Source organism: Oncorhynchus gorbuscha, linkage group LG16 (assembly GCF_021184085.1).
Source record: "Oncorhynchus gorbuscha isolate QuinsamMale2020 ecotype Even-year linkage group LG16, OgorEven_v1.0, whole genome shotgun sequence".
Classification (NCBI taxonomy): Eukaryota; Metazoa; Chordata; class Actinopteri; order Salmoniformes; family Salmonidae; genus Oncorhynchus; species Oncorhynchus gorbuscha.
Window position 1 is genome coordinate 67,926,070 of NC_060188.1, and position 16,429 is coordinate 67,942,498.

Consider the following 16,429-nt stretch of genomic DNA (forward strand, 5'->3'; position numbering starts at 1 on the left):
AGCACGCGCTCCAGCAGGTGTATCTCACTGATCATCCCTAAAGCCAACACCTAATTTGGCCGCCTTTCGGTCCAGTTCTCTGCTGCCTGTGACTGGAACGAATTGCAAAAAACGCTGAAGTTGGAGACTTTTATCTCCCTCACCAACTTCAAACATCTGCTATCTGAGCAGCTAACCGATCGCTGCAGCTGTACATAGTCTATCGGTAAATAGCCCACCCAATTTACCTACCTCATCCCCATACTGTTTATATTTATTTACTTTTCTGCTCTTTTGCACACCAGTATCTCTACCTGTACATGACCATTTGATCATTTATCACTCCAGTGTTAATATGCTAAATTGTAATTATTCGCCTACCTCCTCATGCCTTTTGCACACAATGTATATAGACTCTCTTTTTTCTACTGTATTATTGACTTGTTAATTCTTTACTCCATGTGTAACTCTGTGTTGTCTGTTCACACTGCTATGCTTTATCTTGGCCAGGTCACAGTTGTAAATGAGAACTTGTTTTCAACTAGCCTACCTGGTTAAATAAAGGTGAAAAAAAGAAAAAAAGGGTGCAGTATAATGTTCATTACTGTTCAAAAGTTTGGGGTCACTTAGAAATGTCCTTGTTTTTGAAAGAAAATTTCAAATTGATCAGAAATACAGTGTAGACATTGTTAATGTTGTAAATGACTAATGTAGCTGGAAACGGCTGATTTGGGAGGCGGCAGGGTAGCCTAGTGGTTAGAGCTTTGGACTAGTAACTGCAAGGTTGTAAGTTCAAACCCCCGAGCTGACAAGGTACAAATCTGTTGTTCTGCTCCTGAATTTCTTCTTGTTTGTTAAATAACGATAAAATAAATAAATAATGGAATATCTACATAGGCGTACAAAGGCCCATTATCAGCAATCCATCACTCCTTTGAGAAACAGACGCCTCACAAGTCCTCAACTGGCAGCTTCATTAAATAGTACCCGCAAAACACCAGTCTCAACGTCAACAGTGAAGAGGCGACTCCGGGATGCTGGCCTTCTAGGCAGAGTTCCTCTGTCCAGTGTCTGTGTTCTTTTGCCCATCTTAATCTTTTCTTTTTATTGACCAGTCTGAGATATGGCATTTTCTTAGCAACTCTGCCTAGAAGGCCAGCATCCCGGAGTCGCCTCTTTACTGTTGACGTTGAGGCTGGTGTTTTGCGGGTACTATTTAATGAAGCTGCCAGTTGAAGACGTGTGAGGCGTCTGTTTCTCAAAGTAGACACTCTAATGTACTTGTCCTCTTGCTCAGTTGTGCACCGGGGCCTCCCACTCCTCTTTCTATTCTGGTTAGGGCCAGTTTGCTCTGTTCTGCAAAGGGAGTAGTACACAGTGATCTTCAGTTTCTTGACAATATCTCGCATGGAATAGCCTTCATTTCTCAGAACAAGAATAGACTGACGAGTTTCAGAAGAAAGTTATTTGTTTCTGGCCACTTTGAGCCTTTAATCGAACCCACAAATGCTGATGCTCCAGATACTCAACAAGTCTAAAGATGGCCGGTTTTATTGCTTCTTTAATCAGGACGACAGTTTTCAGTTGTATCTTGCAAACAGAACTTTGTATCATTTTGAAAGTTGACTGTTGAAGACTTACAATTTGCTATAACATCAACATACTCCTGTAATGGGATACTGCTATGCTCTACTACAAATCCATAGCATTTAATTATTTTAAGTGAAACAGGTCAACCAGGTTGGCTATGTTGTAGTCTAGCACCACCATATAGCATGTCTTTCAGAAAGTATTCTGTAGTTGAAACATAGTACAAAGAGTAACCATTTCAAATTTCAAGAAAAACATATTTGGTTCATATTAAATTCAGTGTTTTATCTGGGAAGTCAGTTGTTCCTCCTGAGAAGAAAGGCACAGAGCAGTGTCAGTGTGTGTCACAGATCCTCCCATTTAGAGCCCTAACTGCAGCAGGTGGATCAGGTGATGTGGACGTAATTGTGGACTTGTACAAGTGAATTCTCCTGCATCAACAGTGATCCTTTCTGTTTAACAGTGACCCCTTCTGAGTAGAGAGAGAGCTATGATAACCTGGGCATTCATTTCAGATGATAGGACATGTTTTCCTTTTCTCTGCATACATACATTAAAAAATACATTGAATGTGCCTCACAAGGGTTTGATAACCACAGATGCTACTCCATGCCAGTAATGGATTCAAGTCTGGCAGTTATACTTTCACGCATTTGTCATCTTGGGCCCACCAGGTGTTGTTTTCAGTTGTAAAAAGATGCTGAGCATCTCCCGCTGAAGATAATATTTCATATCTCTGCAAACTCTCTCCCTGTACTACTCTGTTTCCAGTGGTCTCTCTCTACGCAGTGCTGAGATAAGACAATTCTACAGTTAAGATTTTAACTCCACTTCCCAATGACTCAGTGATAACTTAAGAGTAGACCAGAGTCTTTTCAGTAAAATTAGTTTACAGTGGTAGACAGAGTGGCCAGGGTAAAACAGAGGCCCATTGCCATGATAAAACAGACAGAGAACCATGGCCAGGATAACAAGGAGGGCCTTGGCCAGGTTAACCTCTACAGGATCGGTGCACCCCCCAACCCCCCACCCGTGGGAAGGTTGAGTAAACATGTGATTAGCACGGGGTTGTAAGTAACACAATCATTTCCCAGGACATAGACATATCTGATATGGGCAGAAAGCTTTTATTCTTGTTAATCTAACTACTCTGTCCAATTTACAGTAGCTATTACAGTGAAATAATAACATTATATTGTTTGAGGAGAGTGCACAGTTATGAACTTGAAAATGTATTAATAAACCAATTAGGTACATTTGGGCAGACTTGATACAACAGTTTGAACAGACATGCAATGGTTCATTGGATCAGTCTAAAACTTTGCACATACACTGCTGCCATCTAGTGTCCAAAATCAAAATTGAGCCTAACCTGGAATAATACATTGTGACCTTTCTCTTGCATTTCAAAGATAACGGAACAAAAAACACAAAGAAACACGTATTATCTTTTACCAGATCTAATGTGTTATATTCTCCTTCATTAATTTCACATTTTCACAAACTTCAAAGTGTTTAAAAATGTATCAATAATATGCTTCCTTGCTTCAGGTCCTGAGCTACAGGCAGATTTCGGTATGTAATTTTAGGCAAAAAAAAATAAAAACGGTCCGATCTTGTTAATGGGGTTGGTTATGTTTCCACTTGACACTGCAGAAATATGTATCCGATGTTTCTGTATTCCTATTGGTTGGTTGAATTTACATATCAATAAGATGTTATGCCATTAGTCATGCTTGCAGATAGGGGGAGATCGCAAAAATACATTCTTCCCAGTCTGATATTGACATGCAAGCATGTAGGTCACGTTCTGAAGTAACGTATTCTACAATGTGTACGAGTCTACTGCGTATATGTCCTGATGTGTATACAGTGCCTTCAGAAATTATTCACGCCCCTTGACTTTTTCCACATTTTCTTGTGTTGCAGATGGAATTTAAAATTGTCGCTGGCCTACACACAATAATGCCCCATAATGTCAAAGTGGAATTATGTTGTTCGAGAAGGAAGCCTGAACAAACAAAAAAAAATCCAAAACATGCATCCTGTTTGCTAAAAGGCACTAAAGTAATACTTCAAAAGATGTGACAAAGCAGTTAAGTTTTTGTCCTGAAAGCAAAGTGTTTATGTTTGGGGCAAATCCAATACAACACATTACTGAGTGCCACTCTCCATATTTTTATTCATAGTGTTGGCTGCATCATGTTATGGGTATGCTTGTAATTGTTAAGGACTGGGAAGTTTTTCAGGATAGAAAATGTACAGAATGGAGCTAAGCACAGGCAAAATCCCAGAGGAAAACCTGGTTCAGTCTGCTTTCTACTAGACACTGGGAGATGAATTCATCTTTCAGCAGGACAATAACCTAAAACACAAGGCCAAATATACACTGGAATTGCTTACCAAGAGGACAGTGAATGTTCCTGAGTGGCTGAGTTACAGTTTTGACTTAAGTCTGCTTGAAAATCTATGACAAGACCTGAAAATGGTTGTCTAGCAACGATCAACAACCAATTTGACAGAGGTGGAATGTTGCACAATCCAGGTGTGGAAATCTCTTAGAGACTTATCCAGAAAGACTCACAGCTGTAATCACTGCCAAAGGTGATTCTAACATGTATTGACTTAAAGGGTTGAATACTTATCTAATCAAAATATATTAGTGTTTTATACTTCATAAATGTTTTACAAATGTTAGAATTTTTCTTCCACATTTTTCTCCCATATTCTTCCACAGTTTCTTCCACATTAGAATATTTTGTGAGGATTGTTGACAAAGAATGACAATTAAATCCATTTTAATCCCACTTTGTAAGGCAACAAAATTTGTAAAAAGTCAAGCAGTGTGGATACTTTATGAAGGAATATGTGTACAGTACCTGTTAGATATTGGGAGCATCTTGGGATGTGCTTTTGCATGTTATTTCTGTAAGAGCGAGTTAGCTAGCATGCTCAAGATGGCAATGGTCACACTAGTCCCTGCTAAATCATTGTTATTTCCATGCTAACAGACAAATCATGAAACTACAGCCATCAACATACTATTGTCCTGCACATCTAATGTGATTCCTTGTGTCTATCATCAGGTACTTACATTTATTGTATTTTGTACTCTTTTTGTCATGGTTATGTTTGATTACAAAATACCCATTCTGATATTGACATGGATCGCGATGGATCGCAAATCTACAGCCATCAACATACTGTTGTCTTGCACATCTAATGGGCAACTCTTGTGTCTATCCTCAGAACAAACACCAATCAACTTGGCCCGCTGGCTGGGTATTCCCTTCTTTAAAATCACAACACAAGAGAGTTACGATACACGATAACATATATTACACTTGTGCCGAGACCAGTTTTCTTGTCTACACTGGACATCTGTTACACTCGTGGTCAGGTTAACACTGAGACCCGTGGTCAGGTTAACACTGAGACCCATGGTCAGGTTAACACAGAGACCCGTGGTCAGGTTAACACAGACATGGTCAGGTTAACACTGAGACCCGTGGTCAGGTTAACACTGAGACCCGTGGTCAGGTTAACACTGAGACCCGTGGTCAGGTTAACACTGAGACCCGTGGTCAGGTTAACACAGAGACCCGTGGTCAGGTTAACACTGAGACCCGTGGTCAGGTTAACACTGAGACCCGTGGTCAGGTTAACACAGACATGATCAGGTTAACACTGAGACCCGTGGTCAGGTTAACACAGACATGATCAGGTTAACACAGAGACCCGTGGTCAGGTTAACACAGACATGATCAGGTTAACACAGAGACTCGTGGTCAGGTTAACACAGAGACCCGTGGTCAGGTTAACACAGACATGATCAGGTTAACACTGAGACACGTGGTCAGGTTAACACTGAGACCCGTGGTCAGGTTAACACAGAGACCCGTGGTCAGGTTAACACAGACATGATCAGGTTAACACAGAGACTCGTGGTCAGGTTAACACAGACATGATCAGGTTAACACTGAGACACGTGGTCAGGTTAACACAGAGACCCGTGGTCAGCTTAACACAGAGATCCGTGGTCAGCTTAACACAGAGACCCGTGGTCAGCTTAACACAGAGACCCATGGTCAGGTTAACACAGAGACCCATGGTCAGGTTAACACTGAGACCCGTGGTCAGGTTAACACTGAGACCCGTGGTCAGGTTAACACAGAGATCCGTGGTCAGGTTAACACAGAGATCCGTGGTCAGGTTAACACAGAGACCCGTGGTCAGGTTAACACAGAGACCCGTGGTCAGGTTAACTCAGAGACCCGTGGTCAGGTTAACACAGAGACCCGTGGTCAGGTTAACACAGACATGATCAGGTTAACACTGAGACCCGTGGTCAGGTTAACACAGACATGATCAGGTTAACACTGAGACCCGTGGTCAGGTTAACACTGACACCCGTGGTCAGGTTAACACAGACATGGTCAGGTTAACACTGAGACCCGTGGTCAGGTTAACACAGAGACCCGTGGTCAGGTTAACACAGAGACCCGTGGTCAGGTTAACACAGAGACCCGTGTCAGGTTAACACAGAGACCCGTGTTCAGGTTAACACAGAGACCTGTGGTCAGGTTAACACAGACATGATCAGGTTAACACAGAGACCCGTGGTCAGGTTAACACAGACATGATCAGGTTAACACTGAGACCCGTGGTCAGGTTAACACTGACACCCGTGGTCAGGTTAACACAGACATGAGCAGGTTAACACTGAGACCCGTGGCCAGCCCGCTGGCATAGATGTCAGTTCACCGTCTTTCTTTGTTGCCAACTAACGGGAAATCACATTGACATTGGATTTAGGTTGGGTAAAAATAGATACAATTCCCTTACACTGATGACATTTTGCAAATCCAATCAGTTTTCTACATTGATTCAATATCATCACGTTACATTTTTTGGGTTTAAATTATGTGGAAACAACATTGATTCAAACAGTTTTTGGGAGGTTAACACAGAGACCCATGGCCAGGTTAACACAGAGTCGAGAACCATGGTCAGTTTAACATAGAGACCCATAGCTGGTCAGTTTAACATAGAGACGCATGGCTGGTCAGGTTAACACAGAGACCATGGCTGGTCAGGTTAATACAAAGACCATGGCTGGTCAGGTTAACACAGAGACCATGGCTGGTCAGGTTAACACAAAGACCATGGCTGGTCAGGTTAACACAGAGACCATGGCTGGTCAGGTTAACACAGAGACCATGGCTGGTCAGGTTAACACAAAGACCATGGCTGGTCAGGTTAACACAAAGACCATGGCTGGTCAGGTTAACACAAAGACCATGGCTGGTCAGGTTAACACAAAGACCATGGCTGGTCAGGTTAACACAAAGACCATGGCTGGTCAGGTTAACACAGAGACCATGGCTGGTCAGGTTAACACAAAGAACATGGCTGGTCAGGTTAACACAAAGACCATAGCTGGTCAGGTTAACACAAAGACCATGGCTGGTCAGGTTAACACAAAGACCATAGCTGGTCAGGTTAACACAAACACCATGGCTGGTTAGGTTAACACAGAATAATGGCCAGGTTAAAACAGAGAATAATGGCCAGGTTAAAACAGAGAAGAATGGCCAGGTTAAAACAGAGAATAATGGCCAGGTTAAAACAGAGAACAATAGCCAAGTTAACACAGAGTACTCAGGCCAGGTTAACACAAAGACCCATGGTTGGCCAGGTTAACACAGAGACCCAGGTTAATTACACAGAGACAGAGACCCAGTCCAGGTTACCAGCATCATTCCAGCTGGCAGTGAGTCAGCACTGCACTGGCAGAAAGTCTTGTTTCATGCGGCTCACAAACCTTTGTTGCAAATGGCCTCCAGGAGATGAAACAACATGGCTTAATAAGGTGTTAAATTGGACATGATCGTTAGACAGAAGGCTAATTTTATGCAACCTCTTATTGCTTCTTCTCCATCTTCATTAATCTGGCCATTTGTTTTTGCTCCTTGGTTGCAAGAAAATGGATGGTTGGAGGAGGACGGGGAGTGGGGAAGAGTGAACAGGAGAGTTAGAGAGCTAAGAATATTGAATATGGTACAGAAATCGGATCTTGTTGGTGTGATTTTATACTATTGTTACTTCTGACATTTGCTTAGAGCAATTCTCATAAAGCAAGCAAGTTATTGAGGAGTTTTCAGAGCTGAGAAATGCTTGATTAAAGCAATATTCAAAAGGCCAGGAGGATTTGCCTACAATTTGCATACAGCCTGAGGCTCAGGTGTTGAAAAGTCTACTAGATACAATATACAATATATGTCAGTCTCCTATATTGGTGCCCAATATCCCTTAATAGCCCGTAGATTGGGACACATATTTTAGGGGAACAAAGAATAGAATCGTCGGCAAAAAAACATGTTATTGAGGAGAAATATCGTTAAAAAAAAAAAACATTTTCATACATAAAATCTCCATTCCCTAGGCACTTTTGAAGCCTTTCATACATTGTAGTTGACAAAGACGAGGGTCAATAGAGATGTACGTGACAGTGTATATTGTTATGATGACATAATAAGCCTTCTCCTTTTGTCAGCTTTTTTCATGTGTCTCTTTCTCTGTGTTTTTGCAGGTTGGATAGTGGCAAAAGTGTAAGGGACAACTAGAACCAAGCTAAATTGATGGATGTTTTTCAAGAACCCAACTTTTCTGTGCTGGCTCCAAACCTGGAACAGATCAACAAAGAGGATGAGAATGGTAAAGACATTTCATACTTGAATATAAAAAATGATGGACACACCAAGATGTAATTCCTCACCTCAGGTATATATCAACACTTCATACTGTATGTTTTAGCATTTTAACATGTTTCTATTAAGGAACAGAGGGAATGGTGTCACATGACCACAGTACATGATGTCCTGCTGGTTACAAGGAGGCACAGAGTTCTTATGCTATGCATTGTTTTCACCTCCTCTGCTATTGAGTTTGCCTGTTACCTTCACAGAACTGAAAGGCAAGAAGCCCCAGCCTTGATATTTATTGACCTTAACCTTTGCTGCATCTGAATGGATGAGTAATGTTTCAGTGCTCAGAAACGTTCCAATGTGTGGAATGTTTTCCTCCATTTTTTACTTCTGAAAGTACTTATCATCCTTTCCCACCCCTAATGATCCTGAATGTCAAAGGGGGAAGACCACTCACAAAGAGCAGGGGAAAGGTTATTACGTTTGTCATTCCTTCCATGTATCCTTTAAATACATGAACCAGAGTAATAGAAGAGGCCGTGCCTAGGCCTTATTTAAGAGTCAAAAATAGGCTAATGGTATATTTCCACTATAATTGTCCCATTACTTTCTATTGGGTATTTTATTCTCAATGTATTCTTATCACAAATTATAAAGCACAAGAAACACAATGATGAGAAAATTATGAGCATTTCATTTTCCTCAATAAAAAGCAGAATTCACCTTTTCAGCTTGAATTAGCTATATTATTCCTTGTCTTTGTACAAAATGATTACTTTGTGCAGCCTGTTTTTAAAAAAACGACCTGTACATTTTATCAACTGTAAGAGAGGCTAGGAACATACATTGAGCTGAAAATGAAAAATTATTAAAGATAGGAAATAGTAGAGTATATTAAAATGTCCTCTCATAAAGGACAGTATATTAAAGTACTCTCACATTGTCCATCAGTGAGTTCACTGGTGAATTAGTTATTATCTGATATCATCTCTCTGTTCTGCTCTACAGAATCGCACATCCAGGACAGTAATCTGCAGCCAGACAGCACCGCCATCTCACCTACAGCCAATCAACCAAAAGGAGGCCATGAGAGTGAGAGGACCTCACTGAACCCATCCTCACCCCTCAGCCCAACAGAGACCTCTGAGCCCAGCATCACCACCACTACCACTGATGACTCCTCTTCTATCCATGCCATCTCCCACACCTCCTCTTGCACAACAAAAGAGGTGAGTCCCTGGGCTCTTCCAGAGGACTGTAGTAACAAAGCAGCTTTCACAATAATGGAGGTAGGGAGTGTATCAGCCCTGTCTGGAGGGGACTGCCTCATGCCACAAAGCCGCACATGCCTGGGCTGTTTCATCGAGACCAAGGACGCTACAGAGCCTGAGCCAGGGCTGGACCTGGGCCGGGACTATGACCCCTGTCCTGTCTCCTGTCCTGACATGGCCATGCAGTGCATGAGTTCTGGGGATGGTATCCGCTACGGGGATCAGCTGCTCTCAGACCAGCTCCTCAGCTACCCAGAGCACAAGATCAGGGCAGAGGAGAAGACAGATGATGAGAAGTCAGCGGAGGACAGCGACTCGGAGGACGCCACGTCAAAGAGTATCTACGAAGGCCTGCTCCTGGACAAGTGCAATGGTGAGGAGGCTCTACTGGCCAATTCCAGCCAGGACTGGGGCTGCTTTGAGTCCTTTATCAGCGAAAGTAAGATCGAGCTGCTGGACCTCTGCTCTAAGAATGAGCTCTCTGTCAACCTCTTCTCAGAAGAGGACGTAGACAACTACATGTTTGATGATGAGGACGAGGACTCCACCCTGGGCAGTGACGTGTGCTCGCTGAAGATCCGCTATGAGTCCTTCCAGGACAACGTCCGAGAAAAGACCAACCCCATTCAGGAGGAAACCCAGTTCAACTTCTTCCCAAGTGTCGTGGCCAAAAAGGAGGGTGAGGGAACAGTGAAGAAGGGAGCTGAAGGGGCACAGGTGAAGGGGGAGATAGTTGAAGTCTGGGCGGCTGGAGAAAAGGTTGACAAAAACAACAGCAGCAGCTCTGCTGAGGTGACACCGAATGTCAGTCCAGAGAGCAGCTACCTGTTTGACTTCAACAATTCCACAGTGGACTCTGGAGAGTACAGCGATGACAGCTCCTGTACTGGATCCTCCCTTGACACCTGCCAGACCAAACAGAAACACTGCTTCCTCTCCAGGGAGAACTCCAGCTCCTCCAGCCAGCTGAGCTATGGGCTGAGGTCCAAGAGGAAAGTCAGATACAGCGACGACTATCTGTACGACGTGGATTCTATCGAGAGCGAGAGGAACACAGAGAAAAAAGACAAGCAGACGGTGGGTACAAAAAAAGAGGAGGATGACGACTGGTGTCCAAAGAAGAGGAGAAAATCCTCACGAAAAGAGCCTCCGGTGATAATCAAATACATTATCATAAACCGATTTAAAGGGGAGAAGCACATGTTATTAAAGCTTGGCAAAATTGACACATCAGAGACAACAGTAAGCTTAAGTAAGGACTTAGTTCATAAGTACCAGAGAATGGCTCCTCTGAAAGACTACTGGCAAAAGAGGCGCCAGGAAATGCAGGAGCAGCGCATGCTGGCTGCTGGTGATAAAAACACATTTCCAAATGGCTGCAGGCGTTCCCTTAATTCGAGCCTGACAAAAAGAAAATACAGGATTGCAAATAGAGTCCGGATTCAAAGAATTCACGCTGTAAAGCTCTCGCCAAACCTCACCGATCACAAGCAAGAGGTGGGCGCAGCTGAGGATGAAGCTGCCTGTACAGATATGGAATCTATAACAACAACGACCTCTGACTGTGCTGCTAGATTAGACCAAGGCAGTGTGACAGGAAAAAGCAGATCGCTAGAGAGGGAGGGGAAAAGACTTGGGAATAAGACTGTGCAAATAAGGAAATTTAAAAGCGAGGCCAGACTGAGGTTGAAAAAAATGAACGAGGCTCAGCGGGAGGATGGTAAAACTGTGATACAGCCACAAGAGGTTGGCCCACTATCCCCAAATCAGCACCCTGACATAGTTTACTCCACTGCAGGCAGCCCCCAGCTTTGTGATGACTCCACTGTCAGTGTCAACCCCAATGAAACGTCCCCTTTTACACCAGCCCCCTGCTCCCCTTCCAGTACAATGACCCATCCTGTAAATGTGAATAGTGGTCTACATGTCATCCCTGGAGGCTACCTGCAGACATTACTAGAGGCCTCTGACTCATCCAGTAACACTGGGCTGACATATTACTCACAGCAGCATCAGCAGCATCCCCGACAGCAGTTTCCTCATGGCCTCTCCCAGGAGGAGAATCCATTCACTAACCTACAGCTGGCCCAGAGCTGTGTTCTATCCCCACCCTCAGAGTCTGAGCTCCAACAATCTCCCTCTAACTGCTCCAATCAAATGGAGCCAAACTTCACTCACACATCATGGCAGTCTGAAGGTAAACATTTATCATTTACACCTGATATTAAACCTGAACCTTCTGGCTTTTCCAGCACCATTTCTTTGCCAATGACAAACAACTTGCCGTTGTCAGGATATAGTCAAGTCAATGTAGATGGCAACAGACTGCTGTATGATAAGGCATATTTACCTGAGGAGCCACCAGGACTAGACTCAGGCCTACAAGTCAGCCGGTCAGCTGAAGAGGAACAGGTGCAGTTCCATAGAGTAACTCTAAACACAGAGAATGGCAGGCTGGCCAGCTATGACTCTATGAGTTCACTGTCTGCCACCTCCAGCAACTACAGCTCTATGAGTCTCAAGTCCTGTGAAAAGGAGAGTGAAGAGGATGTGAACGAGAACTTCTTGGCCCACTGCAGTCCCAAACTGGTGATCCAGCAAAGTACCGATGAAATCACTCCCCTCAGGGAGTCTACAGACCTACTGGACATCTCCAACTTCACCCCCGATAAGTTCAGGCACTCGCCGTTGTCAGAGATGTCACCACCCGACACACCAAATCTCTCCCCACAGGTGATGGGGACGGAAATGAGGGAAAGCCTAGGAAAGGCCAGGGAGTTTCAGGGAGAGACAGGAGACAAGACTCTCTCAGCTCCACCTGATGGGACTAAGTGGGACTGTAATGTCCTGCCAACACAAAACCATGATGGCAGAGCGATAACCAATCATCAGTTCCAGTTCCATACTTTCAATGATAATGACGGCACATGTAAGGTTGATGGCCCCAACGTCTTTGATGAGCAGCCCGAATCCATCGGAGGTCGAATTAAAGGTCCCAAGTCAAAAAGGAAAACAACCAGTAAACAGAAAACCAAGGCTCCAAGGGCCCCCAAGACAGAGAAGAACAAAGCCCCTAGACAGAATTCTAGTTCATCCAAAAAGCTAAAAGCCCTGCTTGATGCAAAGGCAAATGCAAAAGGTGAAGAAAGTGAAGGCCTTGCTGGACTGTCAGAAGACTGGCCTTTACTGGAGGAGCATGGTGGGGGCTGGACAGACGGCAACAACAACAGTCCTGTGGATGACGACCAGCGAGAGTTTGAAGAGCCCTCCAACATCCTGTCCAACATAGCCTCTGGGATGGCAGAGGTCCAGAGGTTTATGAAGGTGTCAATCGAGCCACTGTGGGACCCCATGTCTGGACTCTGTCAGCCTCCAGATGCCAACAGCCTTAAAACTAAGACACTTAAAATCCTGGCGGGAACAACAGCTAATGTCAGGAAAAAGGGTGGTTATACCACCTCCCCTGTGGCAGGAAGGGGCAGGAAGGCAACGGGCACGGGAGCCAAAAACCAAGCCAAGTTAAGTCCTTCAAACCCCTTCTTCCCCCCTCTCATGCTGGACTGCAACATGTTTAACAAGTCCAGCCTCGGTATACCTGGCATCTGTGGGCCCGCACACAAGAAAATGTACCGTCACAAAACCGGTGCAAAATTTGCTCGAGACGAAAACAATACAGGGAAGCGGGACTCGAGCAAGAACGTAGCTCTGATGGCCTCTTATGAGAAACTGAGGTAATATTTTGTACCGGTGGCTGCAAAATATGTCCCACTCACTCTATTTCCTCCTGCCCCTTGCTCAGTTCCCTGGGTTCCCTTACTGCTCTCCCTTTTTGACTTAAATCCAAGTGTTGCATGGCAAAGACATTAACCTTGACTACCCCACCTGCTTATTTTACCCTAAATAGAGCCGAAATAACTTGCATGTAAGATTTGATTTGTTCCTGAGAAGCTACCTATTGAGTGATTGATTGTCTTCAGCTTGACTGGGTTTTCAAACTACCGTGGCTCCATTTTGTTTCTGACTGCTGCTTGATTCACCTTTCTTGGTCTTTAGATTGTTTTGTTTTTTGTTACTTTAGATTTGACTTTTGTATAATAAGAAAGATTGCCTTGAAACTGCTTTGAAACTGCTTTGAAAATATTTTTTGGTGATACTTAGTGGTTTGCTTTGTGTTTTTATTTCTCCATTTCAGCAGAACAGCTTGCCCCATCTTAATAATGTCAAAATTCTGTATGTGGCTCTCCACAAAATAAAATCCCAGTTCAAAGGTTGTCCGTCCTTACATTCAGACAGTGGTTTTCTTCAGTGTAAGAAGAGAGAGTGGAGTGAGTCATAAGTGAACAGTTACAGTAGGCCTATCCTATCATTACTGATATCACCCTGCCATTCCAGTTGTGGATGTTTCGCTGGTGTTGGAGAACTGTATCACTGTTCTGCTGGGAAACAGACTTTTCAGAATTAAAAAAGGGACTCTTTTTGTATTAACAATAAGACAAATTTATCAAACTGTCCTAATTGTATTAATATCTTTAAATGGTATTATTTGTCATTGGCTTATTGCCATGGTTTGGGGAGAGTTGGTGGGAGGGTAAGTGGAGTAAGTACCCAAAATTGCAATTTGTTAATGCTATTGTACAGAGACATATGCACTATTTGCAGAATATGACAATAATTATAATGTTGAAAATGGAATTAATGTGCCAAACGTTGATCAAGTACCTGTATAAACATTTTCTATCTGTATGTATATTGGCTGTTTCATGTTCTTTTTGTTACGGTTGTGCGGTGGGGGTTCTGGACTATGGTGGCCGGTCGACATTCCAGAGATCTTACACTTGGGATCTATTCCGTTTGCCAAGCACCTGCAGCTGACAGTGATACACATTTGACCAAAATGCAAATGACTGTCTTTTCTTTCATACATTCTTCTGAAATGATTACCATCTGAACTCAAAATCAACAGCCAGCATGGAGATACAGAGAAGGGGATTAAATATGCTCTAACAGGTTAATTAAATCGAGATCATCGGACGACAAGGTTCTATCTGCATTTTTGTCAAAATGTAGTTATTGGCATAGCCTTGATCTGTTCAATGTTCTCTACCTGTATAGCACTGTAAATACACCAATTCATGTTGTTAACTTCAAAAGAATAGAAGATAAACATTGCAGACACCATTGAAACCAATGAGGGTTCGGAAATTTAAAGCCAATTATCTCAGAATCATATTTTTGCAGATAGAACCTTATAGTCCCAAGCGCTCAAAAGGTTTGCATTTGTACTATACTCAAGATTAGCACACAGATTAATGTAATCTCATGCATTCACCTACCACTGCACCAACATGGAGCTCTATATTAGATTTCTACAATTTATTTCAATTGACATATATTGATATTATCCATCAGAGCTCATTATTTATTGTGAAGACCTTTGTCTCTCGCAACCCCCCTTCCCTCCATCTTCTCCAGGTTGCCAGGCTAGTCATTTAGATGTGGGATCACGACAAGTGTCACCACCAGGTGATGTGGAGTAGACTGCCTTATATCATCCCTGCCCATTGTCAATTGAATGTACTGTACTTCCTCTCCAACAAGAGTTGTATATGATGTACCACTGTTGAGCTGCCTCGGAAAGGTGCTTGAAAGCAAATTCATTTACAGGTAATTGAAAAAAGGATGAAGAAATCCTCTGTGCCCTATTTATGAATGTATTAGATACTGTTATGTTTGATGTAGCCTAATTCTGCCATGATTTTGACATTAATTGAAATTATGTTTTGCCTTTTTTTTGTTGAAAAGAATATTGAGCTTTATAAATATCGTCAGAGTTGTTGTCAGAGGGATTCCAGAAGAACTCTTGACGTCCTCGATGAATCTTGTATATTTTTCAGTGTGCCGATTTGTAAAATATTTTCTAAGTGTATATTTTTCTTAGAAAGTGCTGTGAAGTATTTGTGAGTGTGGATACTCTTTTTTCACCTTTACAGGCAGTGAAAGGGATGCATAATGACATGCCTCTGGTTTTAAAAACCAAAATAACAAACATGACAACAAAAAAACTCCAAAAAAGAAGAGGGTAAAACACTGGGAAAAAAGTTGTAACATTTTATTGGAAGTTTTGTAATCAGACCAATCTTGTTGTGGGAGTGTAGTGCTACTGTGTAAAAAGTATGATAAAACAAAAAGAAAAACTGAAATAAAGACATGTTTGTGATTTTATTGCTGTTTTATAGATTTTCATGTAAATCATTCTAGTATTATTTTGTTTTGTTGTAACTGTTGCAAAGGTTTAAATATTTGTGGACAAGCCTGTATGGTGACAATGTAATATTGGTAACTTGCTGAGTTTTGTAATAATGTTTATGGAATAAATATAAAATAAAAATTAGCTTTTGATTGCTGCTTTCAGATGAGGTCTCCATTTTCTTCAATGTAGGGACTGTATTGACCTCTTCCTGAAAATGTATACGGTCCTTATGTTGCATGCATCTTGAAGATTTCAAGAAATGTTAAAATATTTATTGTAGTCTGTGCATGTGTTTGCATGTCTGAAAATAGATACCTTCCCAGGACTCCACAAAATGCAAAACATGTTACTTCATATAATTTTTTTTTTCAGATATTTGCTTTGATGAATAGGCATATGTTTAGAGAGACTACAATCTATCTACTCCAGTGGCATATATTCATGGATGGCTTCCCCAAAAATTTACAAAAACCCCCAAAAAACATAAAATATTTTATCTCTCTTGTGTTTCATTATTTTCCTTCAATTCACAAGAGGTTGAATGTGTCTCACCGGAGAAAGCATCTGAGCGTGCAAAACAGCTCCCCTCTGTTTCTGTATGTGTAGCCCATCTAGCTGATGATGTCTGGTCA

At 42.4% G+C, this 16,429-nt stretch overlaps 1 protein-coding gene across 1 annotated transcript in view; it reads left to right on the forward strand.

Annotated features, from left to right (window-relative positions):
• Window positions 1-15,958, forward strand: part of LOC123998587 (neurite extension and migration factor-like) — an 88,339-nt gene extending 72,381 nt beyond the window's left edge. Inside the window, exons 2-3 of the mRNA XM_046303565.1 lie at window positions 8,162-8,286; window positions 9,285-15,958. Of these exons, the coding sequence (XP_046159521.1) occupies window positions 8,211-8,286; window positions 9,285-13,282 (4,074 nt within the window). The 5' untranslated portion in view covers window positions 8,162-8,210 and the 3' untranslated portion in view covers window positions 13,283-15,958. The remainder of the gene's footprint in view (window positions 1-8,161; window positions 8,287-9,284) is intronic.
• The last annotated feature ends 471 nt before the right edge of the window (window positions 15,959-16,429 follow it).